The sequence below is a fragment of the Cyprinodon variegatus genome, unplaced genomic scaffold (assembly GCF_000732505.1).
Source record: "Cyprinodon variegatus isolate N-32 unplaced genomic scaffold, C_variegatus-1.0 Scaffold126, whole genome shotgun sequence".
In the NCBI taxonomy this organism is placed as follows: Eukaryota; Metazoa; Chordata; class Actinopteri; order Cyprinodontiformes; family Cyprinodontidae; genus Cyprinodon; species Cyprinodon variegatus.
In genome coordinates this window covers 618,319-635,396 of record NW_015150579.1, presented here as the reverse complement: position 1 = coordinate 635,396, position 17,078 = coordinate 618,319, and the positions used below count along the sequence as shown (strand labels likewise).

The window sequence follows — 17,078 nt, the reverse complement described above, 5'->3', positions numbered from 1 at the left end:
AAAATAACAATCAAAAGAAAAAGTTGAGTTAAAAGTCTTTGTTCTGTTTATCAGTACTTGGGAAATACTGGAAAAAACAACACTATTTAATGGGGGGGAGCTAATCAATTCTCCCCCAACATGCATGATAAACCCATGTTTCCTCTTTCTTTTTCTTTTGCATGTCTCCTTTATGTTATGTCACATGGCTGAGTAGGGGATTGTACGCTGCTTGACTAACGTGTTTCTGTGGATGTGGAGGAACTTTTCTTTCATTTTCTGCAACCTGCTTAGAGCAGCTGTTATCCTCTTGTTCCAGACGCAGCATCGTTCTATGATGACAAGGAGGGGAGAGTGACCAATGGGACGCGAGGTTGCGTTGTATCGCTTCCTGCAGACATCAGCGACAGGAGCAGCTACAGTATCCCAGCAACAGTGTAGAGACAGCACATACTGTCATTAAGGAAAAACAAACTCTGAACGACTTTTGAGACAAACACAAGAGACAGCAACCTTGCTTATGATGAAAGATTTGGACTCTTTCTTTTTTTTCTTTTCTGTTTTTTTATTTCAAAACAAGAAACAACCAGGGCCCACTGCTCCCTCTCCCCTCCTCCTGCAGTCTTTATCCTTACAATCTGTTGTGCGCTTTTGTTTCCGTGTTCGGTGGGATGCCATGCTTATTTCTTGTTTCATACGTTCATCTAATCTGCATAAAGTGAACCTGATAAGACTGATCTGTACATACTGTCACAGGAAATGTGTGTATATAATTTGGGTTGATCATTGGCTGATGATTGAGAACAGCTCTGTAGAATAAAGGTGTTTGTTTTATTTAGAGGTGTGCCTGAACCCTTCATTTATATTCCTCCTTGTTTAAATAAACAGTGTGAGTCAGAAGTTTACATACAGCAACCATGGACACAAAAGCTAAATATTTTTCATTATTTTAATGATGCTGGTATTCTTTAATCTTTGATTTATAAAAAATTACCAAAAATCTCTGAGGTTAAAAAGTCACTGGATGAATTCAAATTAGTTTTTTTATTCTTAAATCCACAAAAGATGAAATTAGACAAGCAGGCTTAAACATACACCTAAATAATATTTACCGTAGTTTAATGTCTCATTGTTTACATAAGCAATTTTAGTGTAAACCTTCAAAAATCCCTTTTAATTAGGTGTTTTGGATCAATGTCCTGTTTAAATGCTTCCTTTTTTTCATTCATCAGACCCATATTTTTTAGGTAGAAACTGGGTTATATAAGGATGTTTCGGAACAATCTAAGGGGTACCAAGAATCCGGCCTGTCTGGAACTTTCCTCAGTTAATAAATAGGATTCGTTGCCTTTTATCCCTCTTTCAGCAGCAAGGATTATTCAGGCTTAAAATAGTTTTGTTTTAAGTTGTCAGCTGATTATTTCTTTTTTTGCTTCCTACCTCAAAAATCCACCAATAATGTAGCCACTATTTGTACCCACACCCCTAGAAATGAGAGATTTATTTTGATTTAACCTAGACCTAGCAGCTCCAGAGGCTGATATAGATGGGGGGCCAGGTGGGTGATGGCCACCCCTAACTAATCATTAGTCACCCCTACCTGGTGTTTTTGTTGTTTCCAGGTGAATGTAATTTATCTCCTCTGGAACAAGCAGTTCTCCTCTAAACCATAAAGAGGCAGCCCTGGTACTATCATTTGTCATTTTGACATTTTTTATGTTAGTACATTAACCTTAAACTGACACCAAAAGTATAGGAAAAAAACATATTCACAACAATATTCTACAAAATGAAAGATAAAGAACAACAGCTCATCCATTTAATGTATAAATTATGTAGAGCAATAAATTAATTTAACCAGAACAGATATATAAATATATTTGAAGCTTTACTGTGAAAATGGTATCATGAATATCTGGTCTGTCTTCAGTGATTTATGTGGAAAATATAGATGTTGTGTACATTAATTTCCCTCTTTGGGAAACAGACCGATTGTAAAATGTCTTTGATACCTTGAGTTTTCTTCCACCCCTCAGTGCACATTGGTCCTCACCTGGTCACCTCTATAAACATTCTTTGGAACTGGCCCTGAGCAGCTCTTTAAATGATGAACTACTAAAGAGCTAAAGAAGAAGTTGGTAGTAGGCAAGGCAGTGGTTATGTAAAGATTTGGGTTAGTTTAGCTGTCAATGGCACCAGTGCTCTAACCTCAGATGCCATTGAAACTAAGACAGATGTGGCTTAATATTTGGCTTTTATAAGGATTCTATAAAATGGCTATAAAAATGGTCATAATCCAGGTCTGTGACAGAAAAAAAAAATCTACCTTTTATAAGAGCTCATTTTTAATCCTAATAGGGTCAAGTATCCAAATCAAGGGTGAAGATGTAGAAGAAAGTAGATTGTTTTTCTGCAAATTATTGGTAATTAATATTGAAGACAGTCTTTGCCCCAGTGTGAAGGAGAAAAATTGCACAGTAAATTTGGTTTTCATTGATAAGATAGCTGAATCTGAAAGTCACCCATCAAATAGGACTTAGGTTAATGCAATGTTAAAACCACATATGTAAACATGTCCATGCCACTGTATGTAAACCTCTGATTTAACTGAAAGACATATCAGCTTTGGAGTTGTATGTTCTCCGCTCTGTGGCAACAATAACCAAATACCATGAAGTCAATTCATTTCCTGAAATCTGAATGCTCTGCAGAGACTTCCTTAAAAACTGTGAAACAATGGAGTCTCTGAGTTGCTTCCTATGCTGGCATGGAAAGCTCTGCTTTGGGGATAGTTATGCTGATCGCAATGGTGGTATTTTGCCGGGTGGGGCTTGTTTTGTTTCATGCAGCAGAGGGAGGAAATTATTCACATAGGGTTTGGTTGGGCCGTGTATGAGATTATATTACCAACTGGGAAGTTGTTTTCACCAGAATCTGCCATGCAGTCGCTCCTAAATTAACAGCCTATTGTGAATAGTTTAGAGGGAGGTATCTATATAGACCATTTAAGGATGAAAAACCTGCTTTTTTGTTGGAATAACTTAAAAAGAACACAATGACATAAGATACCAGAGAAGGTTTGTCCTTGCTTTCGTCAAGGTTACTCACATGGGCGGATGATGAATTTAGGTTTCAGAACCACAGTTCAGTATAATTTCCCAACACTTCAATCAAGAACAGCAAAAAAAAAGAAAAAAAAAAAGATTTTTTTTCTTGTCTTATTCAATTTCCAAATAAATTTTTTGGGTCATGTTCTAAAACCTAAAAAAACTGGAGGGTATTAATTAAAAAAGACATGCTCTCATTTCTGAGTTAGGTAAGCAGGCATATATTGATGTTTAGACAGTTCCCATATAGGAGGATGAACATATATTGTTTTTTTTTTAAATGATGACATCATAGTTTACCAACTGTGATGTGTTTAGCTGTTTGAATAATCCTCTCTCTCCATTGGAGATTACTCTGACTCACATTTCACAATAAATTCCAACTCTAACTCACCGCATTGCACAGGTTTGTGATGGAGGAACTTGGCTGGTCGCCACAGAGCCCTGATTTCAACATGCCAGAGTTTCTCATCCAACACAAATGCCCTTCTGAAATAATGGTCCAAAACTCAAACACACCCCTCTACACTGTAGACATCCTTTTTTAATTGTGGATGCTTTTGTAGCTGCAAAACTGTTGGCAGATATTTTATTTAAGCTTTTTAATGGGTTATCATTACCTTTAAAAGGATACATCACTTACTGTACCTATAGGTGTAGAGTTAAAGGCATATTTAGCTATAGAGAGTGATTGGACAGACGCAAATATTTTACTACTGTTTTGAAAAATCTGCTTTGATCTTCCTAAATAGCTCTTAATAGATTCTGCCTAATTTGTTATTTTGTTGAAGCTAAGCAAAACTACAGCAGCCATACTGAGTTAACACAGTTTAAATACACGATTTTACAGCAAATTCAACAGGTCCTGCAAACTCAAACATTTGAAATCAGTCAAAAAAAAAAACAAACAGACGTAAACTCTTTAAAACCAAAAAGTGTAAAATTCCCATACTTTGTCCCTCAGGTTGAGCTTAACACCATCCATCGATACGAGAGCTGAACAATCCTTTCAAGCCTACTTGTTTTGCACCAGTGTCAAACCTGCTCTGCCTTCTTTTAAATTAAAGTCCAGCTTTCCTTTATACCTGGCAGCAAGTAATCTGTCAGCTTCTTAACAGCCTGACCCCACAATGCAACACTACAATAAGAACATATTATAGCACAGCACAAAAAAAAGGTTCAAATATTGAAAATGAATATTAATTTAGGGGGATCTGACAAAGTGAGTAATATGCAGGAAAAAGGAAAACAGAGCAACAAAGCAGGTGGGATTCAAGAAAACTGACACGAAAAACCCCCAGAAAAACCCAACAGAAAATAGGAGAAACTAGTGAGGAGGGGAAATGAAGTAGCCCTTAACCACAGATGGTGTGAGGAAAAATAAGAATTATGTCTGAGAAATCAACAAAATTAAGGGCAGCTGGGACAAGAACCTAAGCAGGAAGCTAAAACAAAGAGTCAAAGATAAACACTGCATAGAAGACAGGAGATTAAAGGATATTACTAAACCCAACAGTAAAGGCTAACAAGCATAGTCATTTAATCCAATTATACAAAAAGGAGAACAAAAGAGAAAACTAAGAAACAACACAAAAGTATGAAACCACCTTAGTGACAAACGACCAAAAGAACCAAACTACAAAACCAAATGATTAGAAAACACAAAGATCTGTAGGTGTGACTTAAAACCAAGGAAGGCCCACATTGGTTCCCTTTAGGAAGAGAAACTGGACTTAGCATGACGAAGACAATAGAGATAGTGATGGCAGTAACTTTTTCTATCTCTGCTTCTTTTTGGATGCTATCAACTCGTTTTCCTTAATAGAAACGTTTAACCACTCTGGCTCTGATGTCTCTGTGAAGTGCCTTGAGATGGCCTGCATTGTGAACTGGTGAAATAAACTGAATTAAACTGAAATTAAGACACCACACCGCAGAGCATGATGGCAAAGGCGGTAATGAAGAATGCAAAGGACAACAGATGGCTGTGAAAACAGATAATAATAAAAAACGGCATAGAAGAACATGATGAGATACCAAGAATGGAGACTGTGCATATCACTGAAAAAATTAATGTAACCGCTTTTGGCATTTACTTAATCATATTTAGTTACTTTAACACAATTGTTTTATGTCCTACCCTGCTGCAATGAAGCTATTGTGTTAAAGTAATTAAATATTATTAAGTAAAAGCTAAAAATGGTTGCATTAGGTTTTTCATTGCAGAAAAGAATGCTATTGGTGAAGGAGACAGTATTGGAGACATTAGAGAGGCTGGTGCAGATTAAACCACAGTAGATGAAGGGCCAGATGTTCATGCTGGAGGCAGCCAGGAATTAATCTCTGAAGGATGGATAGATGTTCTTTTTGGGGGCAGCTCGGATATAGCTGAGCAGCAAAGGAGGAGAAACATGCATTAGAATAATCCTTTTTGTAAAAAGTTTTTAATTGCTGGATGTATTTTTGCTTGGGAGCAATGTTAGAATTTGATATTCTTGGTCTGTGATTAACAGGGCGAGTGGACAGAACTCCGGAGAGTGTATGGAGCACCAGAAAACCTGAACCAGGTGAGCCAAAACATTTGCACAATTACATTTGCTTGTATGTTTTGGATTTTTTTTTCTGTAATTTGTTTAAAATATATATATATATTTAAATGTAGTAAGGAGTAACAGACCAAAAAAGACAAAAGATATTTTAATTGGAACAAGAATCAAGGATGTATATACAAATGATCAAGAGATAAAAGGTTGTGGTTGTTTGTTGCTTGTGTATGCATGTATGTTTTTTAATTTGTGCTTGTTTTTGTTTTAGTCTATGAAAAAATAAAATAAAATCAAGAAGCAAACAAAAAACATGTAATGATGCAACATTTGTACATTTGCAGAACATAAAAAAGCCAAGGCACAAACATTTTACACATCCATCCCACCACTCATCAATCTTCTCCTGTTTAGTCCTTGTCAGGGTCGTGATTGGGTTGTTGTGTCTATCTCCAGCAGTCTATGGGCGAGAGGTGGGGTACACCCTGGACAGGGTGCCAGTCTATCGCAGGGCAACACAGACACACACTCACATCTAAGGAGAATTTAGAGAAGCCAATTAACCTAACAGTCATGTTTTTGGACTGTGGGAGGAAGCCAGAGTACCTGGAGAGAACCCACGCATGCTCAGGGAGAACATGCAAACTCCATGCAGAAAGACCCCGGGCCGGGAATCGAACCCAGGACCTTGTTGCTGCCAAGCAACAGTGCTATTTTATACATTCTAAGTGAAAAATAATTTTCATATCCTCAGAATGAGTTAGAAGAAATGCAAAAAAAGTTAGTTACATCGTAAAAAAAGTTTCAATTGTTCACTCCATAAGGTTTTTTTTTTTGTTGTTTGTTTTTTTTTACAAGAGAAGGTTTTTCTTGAGCTCTTTTTCTGAATTATCCTGCATGACTGGGTGTTCATTTAATGGCTCTTGTGATCTCATATATCTGAAAAAGCCTTTAATTATCCAGACAATAAAGACAATCCTGCAAGATATTCCGTTGTGACATTCATGAAATAGGCCCAATTTTATCAGACTTATGTGATCTAGGAAAATTGAATTGGATAGGAGGATTTTTTTTCTGCATCTGTGAAGAAGGTTGGTGATTGGTTGATTGGTTTTCTGAAATAGAAAACAAGGTCTTAGATGCTCGGTAATCTTTTTAAATTTGCCCTGTGGAAAATTCTTCTTTGTTGAATTAAATCCCTCTGTTTCATCTATTTACACGATAATCTAAAGTATCATATTCACTGGTTTGGCTGGCTCTGTTGGAGGCCTAGAAAACCGTAAATTAAGCCTCTCTGAATTTCGGCGTGAACTGCTGTTGTTTCTTGTTCTAGGAACATATATTTTACAAGCAGATTCCTTATGCTGTTATCTTTAATATATAGTCCAGAAAAAATACCGAAATTTCTATGAAACATACCATACTGTATATAAAAGGAGTAAATTATTATTATCCCTATGAAGATGAGAGTTCTTAATCAAAACTGAAAGAAAATATGTTCAGTATTCTTTTTTTTTTTAGATAATTCACAAAGAGCTGAAGAAAAGTTATGTTTTTTAAGAAAATGTATGAGTTTAATGGTAATATTAAAAAACTGCATTTGACCAGAGAACATTGATCAAGTATTTAATTATAAACTCTACTTTGTCACTGTTGATCAAAAGTAAGTTAGACAAAGGGTTTAGTATATTGATGTGACTTTTTCTCCTTCAGAAACAGACAATGAGATCAGCACAGTGTCCAACGAGCCGGAAGTGGAGTACACGGAGGTGGTGCACCCGCGCTCAGCAGACTCAACTAGAAGTAATAAACACAAAGCAAAACACTGCTCTGCATGAACACTCCGCTGCTCTGGTTTCTGTCCAGAGGACTTCTCCTACTTTCTAGACAAATCTGATGTCTCTCTTTTTCCGCATCTCCTCATTTGAACCACTTGTCTCTGCATCAGCCACATTCCTTTATAGTTGATAAGGCCGTCTTCCTGGGAGAGGCCTAATTACGCTTAATTATTACACCTCTATGCCGTTACTGCATGGATAGCTTCTGGGATTTCCAGCCCTGTTTTGCAGTAGCTGTAAACAGGAAGGGTTGAGCTAATTGCAGAGCTGGTCTTGATGTCTGTTTCTACATTTTCATAGCCTTATGCACTAAATCCCATTAGGACTGGAGATGACCGTTACTGTGGAAAAACCACTAACTTTTAAGATGTTGTTAATGATATTTTAAACAGATAGTATCTGCTGAAGTTTTTTTTGTGTTGAAAATGTCTTTGTTTGTATTTTTCTCTTTTTCATGAACAGATCCTCTTAGAAAAGGCACAGATACAGTTTACACTGAGCTCCAAAACTCTCAAAATGGTGAGTTTGCTTCCATAAAGCTCAAACTGATTAACTTCCTTTCATAAACACTGTTTTGTAACTTTGGGTTATCCATTTGTTTTGATTGTTTCTATTTTGCGCAACATTTTACTTTAAAATAAAATGTTTGTTTGTCAACCTGACTTTAAACTCAGCAAATTTGAAGTAAAAGCTACATTTCATGATGGGGGGAAATATTAAATGCATTGAATATGTAGAATATGTACATTTTAAGAGAAGGGATTTCATACACTCAGCATAGGCTTGATTATCATTGTCATTTTGCGCCTTTAAGGATCCATCTAAACGTAATGACCAATGAATTTCAAAAACAAGAATTAGGTGGTCAAGATTTGATTATGTTCCGTATTTTTCCTTGTTTGCTCGATAAAATGGTCACATACACTCAAGCATTAACTATTTAGAGTGTCCCTCCAACTATCGCAGATTTAAATGTTTAACATTTTCAAAAGTGTTATCTTAACTCAGCCTAGTGTGAAAGATTTTAGACCCTTTAAAATTTTAACTCCATAGGAGTTGAATTAACACTTACCAATTTGCTATGCAGTCCTTTTAACATTGCCTTTCAATTTTTAATTACAAAATCCAAATATTAGCCTGCTTTATATGATGCAAAACCACTTTGATACAGGATTAGTTTAGCCTATATTTGACATAAAGTAGTCCAAGTTTCAGCCAAATATTGCTGGTTCTAATTAAAGCTTGACAGATTGTTCTCTCTCTTTATTATTTCAGTTAAGAAAAATAGCTGAAAAGAATCATTTAAGGCTTAAAAATGATATGCTATTTAATCTTGTTATATCACCTTGAAGCTTAATTCTTCTCATTAACAAACAAATTCATAAATGGTTTCAAAATTTGAGCTTCTTTGAACTCTATTAAACTCATTTTGGAGTCAAAGAAGTAAACAATAGCAGTCTCATCCTGTTACTGCAGTCAGAAACTTCCTGCTATTATACAAGCAGACAGAAGCTGGACGTATCTATCATGTACTCCATCAGAGAGCTAATGTTTCCTGTTCAAAAACGACTGAGTTTTTTACGGAAGCGTTTTTCAGGCATAATGTAAATACTGAGTCAGATTAGAGGTATTAAACAGATTTTTGGGGACTGAGATCTCTACAGAGGTGGTTCTCATTGTTCAAAATGACTAATACACTGTTGTGAGGTCAGTCAGGGAGTGAGCAGGTTCTTACATGTTTAACTGGTGATGCTTTTTCCTGCAGGTGCTGCTGACTATCATGACTTTGTGAGTAATCTTGTGCTCCCACACTTCAAAGTTGTATAAACCCCTCATTCAGTTTAACTGTGATATGAGAGTCATGTTATCAGAATGTTGGCTTTATTTCCTGTTAGTGGATGACATCATCACGTTTTGGCAGAATTACGTGTCAAAATATTTGTAATATTTGAGCCATCCTAAAGTCGATCTGTGTCTAATAAGAAGGTTTTCTTGTAGTATTTTAAAGTTTTTCTCATGTATACAGAAGGTCATTCAATTTCTTTTTTTCTTAAACCACTTCATCAACTCAGATTTCAGATTTTCTTTTTTTTTCAGCCACCTCCAGCATTCACTCCCTGCAGGCCCGAAACACTGATAGGGAGAAGGAAACTGTTGTCAAAGTTTCCAGAAATGAACAAAGGCATTTGGGGCCAAAGCTTCCTTTCCTATCAGCTGCTTAGATCATCACTTTGCTCCAATTAAACTGGCTCCACACCCATTAAAAGGAGCTAAACCTATGAATAATTATGATAATGATGTTATTTACTGTCATGCAAAAGGGGCAGAAATGTATTGTTCTTCTCTTGTTTGCTTTTCTTTTAAATTAATGAAATAAGTTAAAAAAAAAAAGAAGAAAGACCAACAAAATTATTTTTTGTCAGTCCCCTTACTTTGCTGGGATAAAAAGCTTTAAAAAAACATGTTATTCCAACTGTGGTGACCATAGGAACTCAGAAAGAAAAACCCAAATGCCATCACATAGCATATAACCATGTCTGCTGCCTGCATAGAAAACATAAAGTGCATCCTATAAGAATATAGTAAAAAAGCTTTCAGTGTGTCTCAGAGAAGTAATAACACCTGTAAAAGTAATCTCTACACCTTAGCACTGACAATGGATAAAAATTTATATGTTTGAGGAAAATATTTAAATGAAATGAGGCGCTATAATTAATACTGATTCCACATGAATAAATCCTTTCAGATTTAATTGGGTCATATTTTGATTTATTTAAAGTAACCCAAGTGCACAATTAGTATTATTATTATTTATTCTTATTTTTTATTTTTTTGCAAAGAAAAAAAAGCAAAAGTCTAGCTTTGTAAAGGTACTCATAAAAAAATTACAGACCTTTAAAAACAGGACAAATTGTGTAATAAATTTAAATGTACCTTGTTTCTATAAACTTCCAGTTTAAAGCTCATGTTAGTCATGATGTCACTTTGAGTATCAGCATAGATGTGTGCTTCGAAGAGATCAGAAAACTTATATTTCATCTTACTGACTTTGCCTTTTGTGTCTGCAGGACTCAGTAAGGTATGTTGATCACAATGGAGAACAACAAACTGGATTCAATTGTCACAATAGTGAAGCCAAAAACTACTCAGACCTGCCAACACCTGTGGATTAGCAAGGAGGGCTGTCTTCTCTCACCTTAAACGCTGTAATATTTCATTTCTCTCTAATGCTTTCTATCATCACTTTACTGTCACTTTCAAGTACTTTTGCACTTCTTTTTTCAAACAATGGACTGCAAATTGCTGTATTTATTTTTCACTTTAATAAAAACCTTTGAAACAAAACACAACATTTGCAGGTGTCATTTCCAGGTGATACTAAAGTTTTTAAAAGACTAAAATATTGATAGCAAAAATATTGGATAATTCCACAAGTACATGACAATGGAAATGTTTTGTAAAGATTTCATGTGCTGTGCCTTTTTACTTAAGTTCAGGAAATACATTTCTTATATTTGGCAGCGATTTTTGTTTTAGAATGACCGTTTGTATCTGTTAGAAAATATCCAAACAGCCTTGGTTTTAAGTAAAGATATAACTGCCTTTTAAAATAAAGAAATAACCATGATCAGGTACATCACGACCCAAAACCAGGTGGGTCAAATTTTTTCACAGCTATTGTTATTAATGCATTGGTGTAAGAAATGATTATACACAACATGCTAATGAAAGTAAAGCAAAGAATAACTAAAACTATGTTTAACAGATGTACTGCAATGCATCCCCCCCAAAAAAACTAAGAATCTTAAATTTGCATTTTGAAGTGAAGGTGGGGCTGAACAGCAACAGCAGCACATCCATGCGGGAAGGGATGGAGAGGACTGAGCCAGTGAGCAAGTGAGACACACATTGCTGGAAGGCCCACCAACCATCTATCCTGATTATAAGGCCAGAGACAGTGATAGCTATATGTATCATAAACCAGTTTACGCCAAATGCCCAAACATCTTCACCAACTGATTTTCTGCGTACATTATTTTCATTGAAGTGAAAAGCCAAAGCTTATCTAGTTGCTGTATAAACAGGATGTATTGATGTAGGGTTGCAGCAAGAGTTCAAAGTCTCTTGATAAGGTTGAAGTGTGAAATATTGGTACAGATCTAACAGTAGATGTAACTGAAAAAAATTAGGGTTTATTTCAAAATTTAAGGGACGGCTGTTACTTTATATTGTATCTAGTTACTAGTAACTTGTTACTATGTATAACAAGTAAAAAAAAAAAAAAAAAAAAAATATATATATATATATATATATACAATTTATGTAGTCTGACCAGTTGTCAAGTGTTAAAATTTGTTTGATGATCTTTAAGAAAAGAAGAAATCTGTAAGTGGAGAGCTACTCACACTCATAACCATTACCATGTGCATACCTTGCCCTAACGTTTACCTAAACTCAATTTAAAACGTATTCCTAAACCCAGCAGTTATTAAAAAAAAAAGTTAGGAGAAGCAAAAAGTTGTTCCCATGGTACAAGCTGTCCTGAAACAGTCACACTGAGGGACAAAAATACTTTAGTTAGACGCAGCAGAGCTTCTGGTCATTTACCAAAAGAGGGCCCCATTACACTAGAAATCAGCCTGCAGGAGCATTTCTCTGCTCTCACTTTGATGCAGCCTGTGCTCCTGTAGGACTTTGTGGCAGAACAATTTATTATGCGCGAATGACATCTACATTTAAGATGATTTAATTAGAAGAGATCATCACTAGTTCCAGGTAAAACAAACAACTCAAAGCTAAAGAAAGCATCATGTGAAGAGGGCAAACCTATTTCATTGTGATGGATTTCTGTTCTGCATAAGTGTTTATAAACGGTCTAACTACTGTATCTGTTTTTTATTTTACCTCCTTCTAAATTAATTTTAGGTTTTGTTCCCTTTTAACACCCAGCAAATTTTTTTGGATTTATTTTCCATATAATATTTTCCTTTGATAAAATACTTTTCTATGATTTTTACCCTCCTCTATTACTAACCCTCAGTTCTGAACCGGTTACACTACAGTATGTGAATCATATGATATGTTTATGGATCTTGTTGCACTTTTCTCAGCTGTTAGTTTTTTAAAAAAACACAACAGATTTCAGTTCACAGTGTACTGCCTGATGTATTTTATTTTAGTTGAAATCATTATCATGATCTTAGGTGTTTAATGAAGAAGTTTCTGAAGAGCTTTTTTCAGGCTGCTCATAATACAGACGCATGGTGTAAAAGAAAAGGAAACGAGTCCCTCAGAGGCTGAAAGCTGGTGGACAGGTTTAAAAGAGGAATGAGTGACTGAAATTCAAAACAGCAGAAGTATAACTCAACACTGCATCAACATACTGTTTGGAGGGGAAATACTATAATAATTATTAAGAGCGACAGGCGTCGGATGTAGGAGCTTGCCCTGAAATCAAAGGATTGAAGGTTCAAGCTCCGACTCTGACTTTCAGTGTCGTTGTGTCCATGGGCAAGACACTTCACCTGCATTGTCTACTGATGGTGGTCAGAGGGCCCGGTGGCGCCAGTGTACGGCAGCCCTGCTTCTGTCAGTGAGCCCCAGGGCAGCTGTGGCTACAATGTAGCTTGCCACCATCAGTGTGTGAGTGTGTGCGTGAATGGGTGAATTAATGTAGTGTAAAGCGCTTTGGTCAAGTCTCCTGACTTGAAAAAAAGCGCTATATAAGTACATGCAATTTACCATTTACTATAATAATTATCATCATTAGAAATGTCTTTACCCCATTAGAAGTGCTTCTTTCTACATCCAACATGACGCTGGCTGTGTATTCAAGGTCAATTTAGCTGTGATGTTGTATGAAGTAATATATCTGGAATAAAAATCACTTTTTATTTCCTTTCAGACCCGCAGAAGGGTCTGAACTTTTTTTTGTTTTTACATCCCCACCGTATATTGGAAAAATACTGAGAAAAATAACAACAGCACAGCCTTCCAGATGCAGAGGTCTAAACCAGAATGTCTGTCTATCTATGAGTTCTGGTGTATGCTTTCATTACAACTGAAACGTGTCTGTGTGGTAACCTAAAATATGGCAGGGTAAACGGCTGAAACCTTTACTCAAGACATTTTGGTGAGGATGTGGAATAAATAGAGGAAGACGTTATTGTGTCACTGCTGTTTTTACCGATCTAAGATGAGGCCCACAGATACGCAATAAACAATGTGCAATGCAGCTTTGACCCTGGAGGAAATGTCAGTGGAGCTGACTCATACTGTTTACAACATATAATAAGTGAATTATCCTAAAGTGAATGTAAACCAGTCATCAATTTGGAATCAGCATCAGTATCTGTACAGTTTATTAAACAACCTGCGTCATTTCCACAGAACCGAGCGTCCTCTGATAAATTCAAGGACTCGAGGGGTTAGTAATGGCAGCAATGGCATGGCAACTGTACTTTGAGTCAACTAATACATGTGAGAAAGTAAATTCTTCTCTTCTTCACCATCTGAATTTGCTATAATCTTTATTAAAGCCCAAGAAAGTTTTAAAAAGAAAGGGTAGAATATAAAAGAAAATCAGTCCTCATTTTAATAATTTCCTGTCATGTTAAAAACAGTCTAATTTCTTTTGATGCAACTTTTTACTCAAACTAAATTATATCTCATTTACATACTGTTGAAAGATAAAACATCAGCCTGAAAAGTGCACTCAATAAGTTGGTCACAGATTTTTGTGACACATATGATAAACTTTTTCTCAGCTTTTTCACCATATCATTTAACAAATGCTCTCAATTGCAAAGAAAAAAAAATATTTCAGCAAAAATTATAATACCAGTCTTTTAATTATATCATATGCATATCTCTCCACAAGGTGTCAAATGACCAAAATTGCATGCATTTTAAAATAGATGTCAAAATATAAAAATACAAAAAATAAGCAAAAATAAGACAATCAGCCAGTTTCATAGCATGCTCTGAACCAAGCTGGACTTGATGTTATTGCTACATGTTATATTTATAAAAACAATGAATCAAACAGTAGTTAATATATTTCATAAGTACTCTTCATTTTTTTTTNAATGTAGTGTAAAGCGCTTTGGTCAAGTCTCCTGACTTGAAAAAAAGCGCTATATAAGTACATGCAATTTACCATTTACTATAATAATTATCATCATTAGAAATGTCTTTACCCCATTAGAAGTGCTTCTTTCTACATCCAACATGACGCTGGCTGTGTATTCAAGGTCAATTTAGCGGTGATGTTGTATGAAGTAATATATCTGGAATAAAAATCACTTTTTATTTCCTTTCAGACCCGCAGAAGGGTCTGAACTTTTTTTTGTTTTTACATCCCCACCGTATATTGGAAAAATACTGAGAAAAATAACAACAGCACAGCCTTCCAGATGCAGAGGTCTAAACCAGAATGTCTGTCTATCTATGAGTTCTGGTGTATGCTTTCATTACAACTGAAACGTGTCTGTGTGGTAACCTAAAATATGGCAGGGTAAACGGCTGAAACCTTTACTCAAGACATTTTGGTGAGGATGTGGAATAAATAGAGGAAGACGTTATTGTGTCACTGCTGTTTTTACCGATCTAAGATGAGGCCCACAGATACGCAATAAACAATGTGCAATGCAGCTTTGACCCTGGAGGAAATGTCAGTGGAGCTGACTCATACTGTTTACAACATATAATAAGTGAATTATCCTAAAGTGAATGTAAACCAGTCATCAATTTGGAATCAGCATCAGTATCTGTACAGTTTATTAAACAACCTGCGTCATTTCCACAGAACCGAGCGTCCTCTGATAAATTCAAGGACTCGAGGGGTTAGTAATGGCAGCAATGGCATGGCAACTGTACTTTGAGTCAACTAATACATGTGAGAAAGTAAATTCTTCTCTTCTTCACCATCTGAATTTGCTATAATCTTTATTAAAGCCCAAGAAAGTTTTAAAAAGAAAGGGTAGAATATAAAAGAAAATCAGTCCTCATTTTAATAATTTCCTGTCATGTTAAAAACAGTCTAATTTCTTTTGATGCAACTTTTTACTCAAACTAAATTATATCTCATTTACATACTGTTGAAAGATAAAACATCAGCCTGAAAAGTGCACTCAATAAGTTGGTCACAGATTTTTGTGACACATATGATAAACTTTTTCTCAGCTTTTTCACCATATCATTTAACAAATGCTCTCAATTGCAAAGAAAAAAAAATATTTCAGCAAAAATTATAATACCAGTCTTTTAATTATATCATATGCATATCTCTCCACAAGGTGTCAAATGACCAAAATTGCATGCATTTTAAAATAGATGTCAAAATATAAAAATACAAAAAATAAGCAAAAATAAGACAATCAGCCAGTTTCATAGCATGCTCTGAACCAAGCTGGACTTGATGTTATTGCTACATGTTATATTTATAAAAACAATGAATCAAACAGTAGTTAATATATTTCATAAGTACTCTTCATTTTTTTTTTTTTTTTTTTTTAATATATAAATTATCTTCTGAAAGTGTCTTATATTCCTGCGGTTGCTTAGTTTATTTCTGAGTGTTTCTGTCAGGGTATTCAAAATGCATTGTGAGCCGAGTGTTTCAACTGAATTTTTTTTATAGTTCCATGAAGACATTAAAGATTCTAGATAGAAGAAGGCAGAAATTGAGTTGAAAGAAAGTTCAAGAGGAAATGCAAACACAAAAAACTTGGTATTGAACAGATTTTCTCAATATTAAATAAGTTGCAGCGCCTCATCCAGGAGGAGCATGTCTTTCAACTTAATGACTGGATGCAATCAACTGGTTTTCCTTGAAGTAAACTCTTATCAAATCAGACTGTATTATCTCTGTAAACTGCCTTGAGATGACATGTTTTGAATTTGCACTATATTAAAAAACTGAATCGAATTTTTTGATATTCCTTGATGATGTTTTTTTTGTATTGGCTCAATTATCTAAACCATACCCTAGACTTTTTGGATGCTTTATTGAGGTTTGTGGTTCTGCTGCACTCTTGGTAGTTATGTGTCCAACCAATCCTAAGTAGTATAAAATATTTGATAGCCAAGGCCATGACTGGAACCAACAACCCTTTGGCTGACAGGCAAACTCCTGCATCCGACACCACTGATGACACTTCTTACATTTCCTGGTATTTAATACTACTTAATACTAATGATACAGCCAAGATTAACACAAGATTTGTATGCGGTAAATGTACACATCTTTGTAATTGTTCTCTGGGTCTAAACTATTACATACTGCACTTGACTACAACCAAACTGCAACTAAACAGTAAACCACCAGTTACCAGTTTAATTGGTTGATCTGAAACCAACAGCTTGGACAGTTTCTGACCAATATGCTGGTTAATCTAACTAAAATTGGTTTAACCAACTAGACTGGTTGTTTTTCCAATCAATGAGCTTTTTAGAGTGTAGGTGAGGAATATTTTCCTAGCTTGGCCAACCCAGACTGACTTACGCCTCATGTGAGTTCATCTGGCTGTCCAGACTTACTCTTCCAGTATTGATATTAGAGTCGCCTCTAACGAGTGTGGGGCCTTAACATTATTCTGTATTTATCTCCA

General features: G+C 35.5%; 1 protein-coding gene across 7 annotated transcripts in view; it reads left to right on the top strand.

The window, feature by feature from the left end:
• Positions 1 to 10,794, top strand: part of LOC107085517 (platelet endothelial cell adhesion molecule-like) — a 26,264-nt gene extending 15,470 nt beyond the window's left edge. For 2 of the 7 annotated variants that reach the window (XM_015375878.1, XM_015375877.1), the window contains one exon: positions 299 to 892. In XM_015375878.1, coding sequence (XP_015231364.1) covers positions 299 to 317 — 19 coding nt within the window. In that variant the 3' untranslated portion in view covers positions 318 to 892. Of the gene's footprint in view, positions 1 to 298; positions 893 to 5,599; positions 5,654 to 7,342; positions 7,433 to 7,929; positions 7,987 to 9,232; positions 9,256 to 10,535 lie in introns of those variants that run through there. The other 5 variants (XM_015375876.1, XM_015375874.1, XM_015375872.1 and 2 more) reach the window with 4 other exon arrangements.
• Positions 10,795 to 17,078: the final 6,284 nt, after the last annotated feature.